At 45.9% G+C, this 9,580-nt stretch overlaps 1 protein-coding gene across 1 annotated transcript in view; it reads left to right on the forward strand.

Annotated features, from left to right (window-relative positions):
• Hadh (hydroxyacyl-CoA dehydrogenase) overlaps nt 1-6,886 on the forward strand; it is a 37,487-nt gene extending 30,601 nt beyond the window's left edge. Inside the window, exons 7-8 of the mRNA XM_027395719.2 lie at nt 4,776-4,892; nt 6,158-6,886. Of these exons, the coding sequence (XP_027251520.1) occupies nt 4,776-4,892; nt 6,158-6,276 (236 nt within the window). The 3' untranslated portion in view covers nt 6,277-6,886. The remainder of the gene's footprint in view (nt 1-4,775; nt 4,893-6,157) is intronic.
• Nucleotides 6,887-9,580: the final 2,694 nt, after the last annotated feature.

Raw genomic sequence — 9,580 nt, forward strand, 5'->3', positions numbered from 1 at the left:
TGGATTCCAGGCCTCTCTCTTCTGGTGCCCCTTTTACCATTCGCCTAGCCAACACCAGTGTGTGCTTAGATGCATGCCCAGACCCTGGTCTTTATCCACATTTCTGGGTTTCCATGGAAGACTCTAGGTCCTCCCATTTGTCAGCTTTGATGCCTCCCTGTCATCACTGTTCCCTTTCTCTCCCAGCCCTATCTCCTTCTGCCAGGCCACTATAATGAGACTCAGCCAGGCAGCTACCCTGTTTACTACATGTATTTCTTAGGCCTGTCTTCTCAACTCTGCTTGCAGAAAAAGTGTTAAATTGCCAAGGAAGTGGGGGAGACACTGTTCCCAATTTCTGTCCATGCACGCTGTGGGGGCCTAGCCTCGGCCTGTGCTCTCCTTTGGGGAGAATTTTTCTGTCCCATGCTATTGATGCACCGTTTGTGTGAGTGTGTGTGTGTGTGTGTGTGTGCTGGTAAAAGCTGTTTTAATGGGAGAGCTTATAGAAGGATGAGTGGGAGACTGTTTAGTCAAGGCTTCAGAGAGCTGAGTAGCTGCCAATGTGCCCTGAGTGCCCACCACACTTCTCACACCTGTGTAGAAAGAATCTCATGGAGGCTCACTGTATTTCTGACCTCTGACCTCTGACCTCTGACAGCCTCCTGCGGTAGGTCAGTCACAGCTGTGTGCTGTCCATTGTTTCATTCCTTCAGACTGGTGGAGGCTGGATGGGTGTAGTGTCCCCACTCTGAGGGTCATAGGGACGCAGACTTGGGAACCTGCTGTCCCTGTCACGTGCTCACTCAGCTCCAAGAGGGTGGCAAGAGGACGGGATTAGCTCCTCTTAATAGGGTTGTGCTGTAACAGCCTGGGGATGTCACGAGCTTGCCCTCTAGTCACTGTAGAGTGTCCTATTCAGTCACAAAGTCTCCAACACCACACTCCCTACCTCACCATGGCTCAAGCACAGCGGTTCTCGGGTAACTTGTATACTGCCGTGACTGGAAAGTCTTCCACCTCACCCTCGGACTCTGCCATCATCTCCATATACCGCATTCCGTCTTTCTCACACAGCACTACCTGGTGTCCCTGAGCTCCAGGCTGGTCATAATCTGTCTTTGCTCTTAGCTTTGGCTCTCTTTGGGCCATTTGCCACCTTTCCATGTGGTGTGACACATCTGACTTCTCCAGCTGTCCTCCTTCCTGGGGGTCAGAGTCCTCATCTCATGCCCCTCACAGCTCCTTCAAGAAAAAGGGTGAGGATTCAGCCGTCAGTGGACAAAGTAGTGCCTGTCTGTCTGGGTCTTGGAATAGGAGCTTCAGCTGGTAATGTTGAGACTGGCCGGCAGGTGGTGCTAGAGAGCCAGAGACCAACTCAGCTGTGCCAGCAGCCTCCAGCCATCCAGGTTTGGCGGGGTTCTCCGAGGACGTGCCTCTTCATTATCCTGAGTTAAGGGCCCTGTATTGGGGGGGGAACTAGAAAAAGTGAAGCAGAGCTTTATGTGGGGTGTGTGTGTGTGTGTGTGTGTGCATCTATCTGTGTATGTTAAGGGAACATCAGGTTCTCATTCGGTAATTCCTAAACTCTTGTAGTGTCCAGCACTGGAACATATTGTATATGCTGCTTTTCTGTCTTTTTCTCTTTGCCTGTTTACTGATTTACTTAAGACAGAATAGTTTTTAGAGTGCTGCTAACTTTGCAGATGCTTACTGATTGTTTTTTGTTTTTGTTTTTTTTTTTGTTGTTGTTGTTTTTACAGTGTTTTGTTCTTCTAGTAATTTTGGAAACACAGTAATAACCAAGTGAGAGTTTGAATTGGGAATTATAGCCTTGCCTTTAGGGCCCATAGTCTTTGACTTGGATTTGACTAAATGGCTTTAGGTTAAGCTAGATACTTTTGAGGGGACACTGCCTGTATCAGTGAGCCTTTGATAAGGCTCTGACTGACAACTGTGGAGACACGCAGCGGTGCGGAGTGCCCTGGCTTCCAGTCCTAGCAGCTCCTATTTCATGCACTGCAGGGAAGACTCTGATTGGCACCACCTGAACAGAAGCCTGGAGGAAGGAAGTGGCTGAGGCTTGAAGGTCTCCGAAGGCTTATTGGCCCAGCGCACAGCATGGATGAAGGGGTCCTGGGGCAGGAGCCTGTCAGGGTGTTACCTCTGGCATCTGTAGCATCATGGATGCCTCGGTGTCCACATCCTGAACAATGTGTGTGTGAGCCATGGAGTCAGAGCCCAGCTTCATGGGCCACCTGGTGTCCTCTGCGCACACGCTGTAGTCTGCTTTGGTACTGTTCTAGCTCTCTTTTGATTCTCTTCGTCCTTCAGAACCTGGGGCAGTGGCTGCGGAGCTGGTTAGGATGCTGCAGTGTTGAATCGGCTCCTTCTCTTCCTCCCATTAAGTCACCACTGCCTAGCTTTGCTGTTGTCTCAAGCGTCTAGTGCCCAGTAGCTAATAGATACCAATATGGAGTAAAGCAGGGCTGAGGATAGAGCTCTCTGGTAGAACGGTTGCTTAGCAATGCTTGAGACCCTGGGTTTGACTCTCCACCCTGCCATGGGACCGGGAGGGAGGATGGGCTACATGAGACCACCTGATGAGATTCATATGCGTGTGACTATTTTTGCTTTCTTACTACATGAAATTCAAAGTGTGATTTCCCAGATCCCTCTAATTCTAAAGATTTTTTTTTTAAGTGTTTGAGTGTTTTGCCTGCATGTATGTCTGTGCACCCCGTGTGTGCCTGGTGCCCACAGAGGTCAGGCGAAGGTGTCAGATTGAGTCAACTCTCCAGCAGCCCCTCTAATCCTAGCTATGATTATACTAGTACTACTACTAGGATTGCACTAGTTATTATAAGTTTTATACTAAATACTTAATATCACCCAAAGAAAATAGTGGCTCTTTTGCATGTCTCTCTCTCTCTCTCTCTCTCCCTCTCTCTCCCCTCCTCCCCCCCCCCGTGTGTGTGTGTGTGTGTGTGTGTGTGTGTGTGTGTGTGTGTGTGTGTGTCTATGTATGTCTCTCTGTGTGTTTTTAGGGTCCCACTTACTGGTCCAGGCTGGCCTGGAACTCACTATTCTCTTCCTTCACCCTCCCAGCTGCTGGGATTTCAGGCATGTGCCACCGTGCCCGGTATTGTGATCATCTTAGGTTGCACTGACATCCTCTGCCATTATTTTAGTGCTTTATGTGTTTTTGCAAAATGTGGACTTGGAAGGATTTATTGTTGAGGAAGAGGGTCCCAGTTGAGGCATCTGACATTTCTAGGTATGGAATACACCGTTTTAGCACTTCATTTAGCTCTGGTATTATTGACCACTACTTTATGCTTTGAAGCAAAATTCTAGATAGATAGTCATGTAATACAGGTGGTTCCCATCTCTGATTCTGGAGGCAGAGTGCATGGTTGCTCTCCATAAAGGCATCTTGTGGCCCATCGCCAGGACAGTATAGGGAGAAGTGATGGGGAGGTCCTTCTGTGTATATGTTTGTCTTATTGGTTGATAAATAAAGTACTGTTGGCCAATAGGAAAGCAAGATAGGTGGGACTAGGAGTCAAAGAGGATTCTGGGAAATGTAGTAAAGAGATCCAGGCAGGAAGTGAAATAGCAGACAGACTCAGGATATAAACAGGGACAAGAAGGAAATCATCCTCTTGCTCCTTCCTCTTCCTCCTGCTTTCTGCTCTGGAGCCAACATGTGAGCCCAGGAAGACAGGACTCTCACCGCTGGTGTCCTCCATAAGATAAGTCTTATGATTATGATTGATAATTAAGATTGAGCTGGCAGGTAAGAAATCGTGATCATTGACCAACAGCATTATACCCTATAAGTCTCTGTGTGTTCTTTTGGGGGTCCTAACAGGCTGGGCTTGGGCGGTGTGGCGGGAAGATTTATTGTTACAGAGAAGTCTAAAGGAAAAGCCCCAACCTTCAACCTCAGGTACTCAACACAGCACAGTGGTTCCACCTTACCTGAAGTTATTTAATCAAGCCCATACTCAAGGACAGGCCAGTGAACTCTAGACACAAGACTAATTCCAGATTCAGAGACTCCCTGGAGAGCTGTTGTATCTCTTAGAGTAACAGGAAGGAGTTTGGCATTGTAGATAAGTGCCTAAACACTGCTACCAGCTTAGCCTGGTTTTGAAAACCGTTCTCAGGAGTGCAGAACAAATGGTGCATTGTGGTCCTAGCTGTTAGGGCTTTCTTTAAGTGGGTGCCTCGACTACCTGAACGCAGCCCCAGCAGAATGCTCCTTTGTAAAATGAAGAAAGTTTAAAAAAAACACACACACTTGTAATACATAAACAGAAACCTAAGCATGTGTGCATGTGCAAGTTTGTATGTTTGAATTTATGTGTGTGCATGTGTATTTGTATGTGTGTATGCATATGTGTATACAAGTGTGTACTTGCATGTGTATATATATGTGAAGCATATTTACAAAATAAAACTCTAGTATCAAATGACATTTTTTATGAATGGCTCTGGACTTGGGAAATCCCATGCTGTTAGGGGGACAGTGTTCCCAGGGCTGGACTGTTCCCTCCATGAACAGGGTCTAGAGGTCTCCTCATCTGGGGCAGTTGGTTTGAGAAGCTTTGACCTATGTGGCATGTGACCTGAGACAAAAAATCTTACCCACTCCAGGAACATGGGCTTCTATACATTTTCTGAATGTGCATGTGTCTATACATTGTAGTGATTCTAGAACTGACCCAGGCATGGGGGGGGGGGAGTTGGAGAAAGTTGGTAGTGACGCAGGGCTGCCCTTTCCTTTGCAGGCGATGCATCTAAAGAGGATATTGATACTGCCATGAAGTTGGGAGCTGGGTACCCGATGGGTCCATTTGAGCTTCTTGACTACGTTGGGCTGGATACTACAAAGTTCATCTTGGATGGTAAGAATTAAAACCTCTTTCTTTTTAAAAACTGGGTTGAATCGATCTCTTAGAACTCTACATTGTAATGTCAATTAAGAAAAATTACAAGGAATCTTAAGACTTTTAAAGTCCTGCCTTACTGAATCCATTTTTGTGTTACTATAACCACATGCCTGAGGTAGGATACTCTATAAAGGAAAAAAAAAAAAAAAGTTGTGTGGCTCTTGTTTTTGATAGCTGGAGATGCTCCAAATGACAAGATACTCCTGGCTTTGCCATGTTGTGGCAGAGGCCAAAAGCAAAACAGCTGTGTGCAGATGTGGCTCTGGAGTGGCCCTTGTTTGTAATTGTCACTAGATTTGACCCACTCCTGAGAAAATTGTAAGTCCACTTGTGTGGGTAGAGTCCTGTAAGTGCCTTTTCAAGGCCCACCTCTTGAAGAAAGTTCCACCATTTTCCACACTGCTACCCTGGGAATCCTCAGCCTTTGGGGGAACAAAGCAGGTCCAGCCACAGCAGCAAGCTAGAGATCCACCCAGATGGCAGCAGGAGGGAGATGGCCTATTGTTGCTTAGCAGGGCAACTGTCTGTAACCTTTCATATGGATATAATTATAGATCATAGGTGTATCTAGTATAACTCTATACGGGCCCGTCCGTCATTCAGTTACCCCCAACAGGTGTATCTCAAACAACCACAGTGCAAAATCAGAGTCAGGACATTGTCAGTGTATGCTGTCATGGTATTATGATCTGATTTGTGTTACCTCCATTGAAATCAAGCTATTCAGACTTTTTGTTGTTGTTGGTGGTGGTGGTGTTTTTTAAAGGGGAGTGGTTTTGGAGACAGCATAAAAATAATTATTAAGCTGGATGAACTTCTGAAGTCAAATGTAGTTATAGTACTCCAGCATATCATCAAACCCTTAAATATTGGGGAGAAGGGTTTTAGTTGACATACAAAATACCAGTGGGAGCAATCCAGGATTTAACATGGCACTGGAAAGCTAACGGTCCCATTTGGGAATTCAGCTGTTAATGGGAGATTCTATTTGTGCTCTTGGGCATGGTTTGCAGGAAATCCTGGGTAGCAAGGTGCCCTGAAATGGAGCTAGGCTTCTAGCAGCTCAGGCAAGTGATGGCATGCATGCTTTAGGGTCAGTGTTGGCTGCACCAGCAGAGCTGGCCTTATGTCTCTGTCATGGCAGCGTGCATGGGTCCTGTGCCCCAGGCATGCCCTGAAAAGGCCAAACCAAAGCAAATCCTTGTCCTTCCTCTCAACAGGGTGGCATGAAATGGACCCAGAGAACCCCCTCTTTCAGCCCAGTCCTTCCATGAATAATCTGGTGGCCCAGAAGAAGTTGGGCAAGAAGACAGGAGAAGGATTTTACAAATACAAGTGATGCTTCAAGAGTCTATGGGGAATATCCCAGCCAGCCATGGGACAAGGATGAGCGCACCCTGGGTGGTGCTTGCAAGGCTTGCTGCAGTCTGCTCAGTGGGCCCTCCTTTGCAAGTCTGTCTGAAGTAATCATTTGACTAGTTGCAGTAATAAGATTCCTCCACTGAGATCTGATTCTCTGCTTTTGTCTGTTCGCTTCTGTGTGTTTTTCTGTGCCTTAGGGCAAGCATCTTTTTTTCCTGAACCTTGTTGGTTTTTATAAAAGCATTACTTAGAAATGAGTATGCCATGTTGCTTGGTATTGAACCCTGGGGGTAGGAACCATCGTGCCTACAGGTGCATCTAAGGGCAGCAACCAGCATCTGAGGCCTTGCCTACCTGGGAACATTTGCAGCCTGCAGCCTCAAGCCTTAGCCTACATTCTGGGCTACATCAGAAAAGGCTCTGCCTTTGTTTACTTCTCATCAGGACAGGGCTCCTGGAGTGGTGGTTGAGTACCTGTGAGCTTGGTTTCTGGGGAAAGGCCCATCTTTGTGGCCATTCAAATCTTAACCATCACTGTCCAATTCTCTTTTTTTTTTTTTCCATGAGAAATCAGTGATACCAAGTGCCTATGAATTGACTCTACTAAAATGCAATCTTTTACTCTGTAAAAATTGGAACATAAATAAATTTACATAACATAAAATCATAAAATGCTTAAGTAATTATAAAAACAGGCCCATATTCTTTGATGTCTGACTGTACTGAAGTGAGGGAGTGGTGGAGGGTATTTGTATGAATCTGGCCCATGTCTGGCCCTTCCATGTTTCTTAGTAGTAAAATAGAAATAAGGGTAAGAAGGGTGGTTTTTAAGAACATCTGTTTCTTCTTTGCCAACAAAGTAAAATAACAGAAGAGTCTTTTAGTCATGGGGTTGACAGAGTGTCTTCCATGATAGAGTGCGGGCTGGAAAGACATCAGAAGCCCTGAGGTCTGGTGGCTTCATTAGCAGGGAACTTGGGTGATGTGTCTAAGGTCATCAGCTATTTAGTAGCAGATTCTGGATTAGATCTAGATTTTAGGTGACAAATGAAAAAGAATAAACCTGGAAATCCCAAATGTAAATTTTCAGACAGTACATTCCCCAAAACAGCTGGAGGTGCTTGTTATCTCAGGTCATAGTGCATCAGGATATTTTTGACTTAGTTTTTTTTTTTTTCCCAGTTCATGATAGATAAGAGGGAATTTATTCATTTAAAATGTTCTAAATGTGTCACAAAGTGAGAAAGTGCACACATGTATGCATTTATGCATACCAACGCATGTAGAACCTGGTTGATGCTTTTCTTATATATTGTTTGGTTCCCAAGAGGGAGGCTCCTGTGCTCCTCTCATTCACACCCCCCCCCCTTTCTAGGCCATCTGTGGCCTCATAACCTGCTTATTCTCAAGCTAGCTCTTGACCTTCGCTGTGACCCCTGGCCCACAGACTTCAGTTTGTCACCCTCTAACCAGAGTCTACAGAGGATGTGGGCACTCATCCTGAAAATGGCCTCGCTCTTTCTTAACCACTAAGTTTCAGGAAAGAGAGAGAACTCGGTGGTATAACCGTCGGCTCCCAGGGTGGGGAGGGACACAACACTGTTTCTGGATGGCATTTCTAAATGGACTTTGATCTTGCCAGATGTTCAGAAGGCCCAGCCTCTGAACTCCTTTGTCATTGCATCATATCTTTGCCATGCATTATGTTCTGGGGACTGCACAGGGCAGATTCTGGAACCTTCCCTTCTTCCACTTGGCACTTGGGGAGTGGTCTCCTGTCCCCTTCCATGGCTCTGTGATCCCAGGTGGGAAGGAAGGTCCCATAGTCAGGGCTTCTGCAATCTGCCTGATAATCAAACCTTAGTAAGATGCCCCTCCCTTGTGCTTTCTTACCTAGATTTTGGTCACCCTTGGGGGGGGGCGGGCAAGCCTAGTCCTCAACTTCTGAAGTTGCCTCCTAATGGCAGCATGAGCCTTTTATAGCATTGAAAGTCAATACCAGGGTTTAAGTAAAACAATAAGAAAAAAACAACAATAACAAAACAGTCCCCCCACCACTTCTTATGTCATGAATTCTTCTGCTATAAGTGAAAATTTCAAAGGAGATTTTTGATTATTTTGAAAACATGTTACAGAACAAAACCTATGGCCCTTTAATGTCCATAAGATTCATTGTGATAACAGTAACTAAAGGAAAAACATTGCTTAACTTGCTGACACCAAGTTTGAAACCTGTTTCTAGGGAACTGGTGACTGATGTAGCACGAGGGTCACATGGAAGCAGCTGCTGACACTGAGAATTGCTGGTGTCATTCAAGGGTGGGGTCGAGGCAGGAGGACTGTGAGTTTGAGATCAATCTGGGCCACATAGCCAGACCCTACGCCCTCCAGAGCCACTCAGTGCATGTTATAGAGGGATTTGTCACTGGATTCTTCCAGGTAGCTAAGTTTGGCTAATGCCAGCTTTCAGAAATGCATTGGAGATTGGGCGGCACGTCACTGGAGACAGTAAAACCAGTGTGTGAGCAATGGCTTACACAACAGCACACTATGGTTGTGCTTTCCCGTCTGGTGTGTTAAGTGGTTCATACACGTGACTTTTGTCTTAACCCACCTTAACTTTAATCCCCTTAACATTTCAACCTAAGTATTAAAAAAATCTGAGGTATGGCAATAATTCCATGGGACTAATTTTCTTGTTAACAACGTAAATAGTAATCTAAAAATACTTGGACAATGGGATCATTGCTATGCTCTCCCCCACCACACACACCTGGAGACAGAGCCTCACGTGTCCCAGGCTGGTCTCAAACTTGCTATGGAGCCCAGGATAACTTTCAACAACTGATCCTACTGCCTCCACCTTTTGAGTGCTGGGGATCAAACCCAGGGCATGCTGTGTATCAGGCAGGCAGTCTGTCAACTCAACTATACCTTCAGCCCTCGACACCACACTCTCAAAACCACACTTTGAAAGAATCCATTTGGTTTTGTTCTATTTTTTTTCAATTGGTCTCAAAGTTTCATAATCACAGGTTCCCCACCCCAGATGTTTTGTTAATTTTTTCTTTGCTACCTTGTTGAGGTGACAAAACAAGGTTTAACCCACTGAACACAAAACGTAGTTGATGGCACTAATGTTGGGTTGTGTTTCCACCCACCAGTTGTAGCTTCTGTGGGATTGTCAGCTCTCTTCATGCTGTGGGCTTTGGAAGGAGCCAGCTGGGTTGTGGTCTCCAGCCCCTCCCTCCCTCCCTCCCTCCCCTTTCCTTCCTTCCTTC

Source organism: Cricetulus griseus (assembly GCF_003668045.3).
Source record: "Cricetulus griseus strain 17A/GY chromosome 1 unlocalized genomic scaffold, alternate assembly CriGri-PICRH-1.0 chr1_0, whole genome shotgun sequence".
Classification (NCBI taxonomy): domain Eukaryota; kingdom Metazoa; phylum Chordata; class Mammalia; order Rodentia; family Cricetidae; genus Cricetulus; species Cricetulus griseus.